General features: G+C 39.2%; 1 protein-coding gene across 1 annotated transcript; it reads left to right on the forward strand.

Moving 5' to 3' along the window:
* On the forward strand, nucleotides 1–548 carry DI09_526p10 (uncharacterized protein; the record flags this gene model as incomplete). Its single annotated transcript, XM_013381855.1, has 1 exon — nucleotides 1–548. A coding segment is annotated over one exon (548 nt), but the record flags the coding sequence as incomplete, so codon positions are not given.
* Nucleotides 549–610: the final 62 nt, after the last annotated feature.

Genomic DNA, 610 nt, shown 5'->3' on the forward strand with positions numbered 1-610 from the left:
TGGAAGCTCTACTAATTCAGAAACCTCAGAAAGCTCATTTTTCTCTGGAAGCTCTGGAAGCTCTAAAAGTTGAAGAATACCAGAAAGCTAAAAAAGATGAAAAACCTCAAACTCTGGAAAATCATAAAGCTAAAGAAGCTCTGAAAGGTCTGAAAGCCCTGAAGGCTCTGGACGCTCTAAAAGCTCTGGAAGATAAAAAACCCCTGGAAGCTCTGGAAGCTCTGAAAGATCTGAAAGCTATAGTAATTGAGAAAGCTCATGATGCTCTGAAAGATATGATAATTCACAAACCCAATAAAAAAAGACCAATGGTTCGGACATGTCAGGCAGCTCTGAAATTTTTGGAAGATCTGAAAAGTGAGAAATATCTGGCTCCAAAAGGCTGGAAAGCTGAAATCATTCATGCAGCCTTGGAACCTCTGCAGTATATCGAAGATCTGAAAGCTAAAAAAGTTCTGAAAGATCAAGCACTGAAAACTATACTAATTCAGAAAGCTCCACCAAGAAAAGCTTTTGTCGCTTCAGATGCCAATGAAGAAAATCCCTAGCTTCGTCAAGAACTTTTGTAACTTCAGGTGCCGATGAAAAAGAGGTTAGGCTTAGTGTTAGT

This window comes from Mitosporidium daphniae (genome assembly GCF_000760515.2).
Source record: "Mitosporidium daphniae strain UGP3 chromosome Unknown contig-522, whole genome shotgun sequence".
NCBI classification, from domain to species: Eukaryota; Fungi; Microsporidia; genus Mitosporidium; species Mitosporidium daphniae.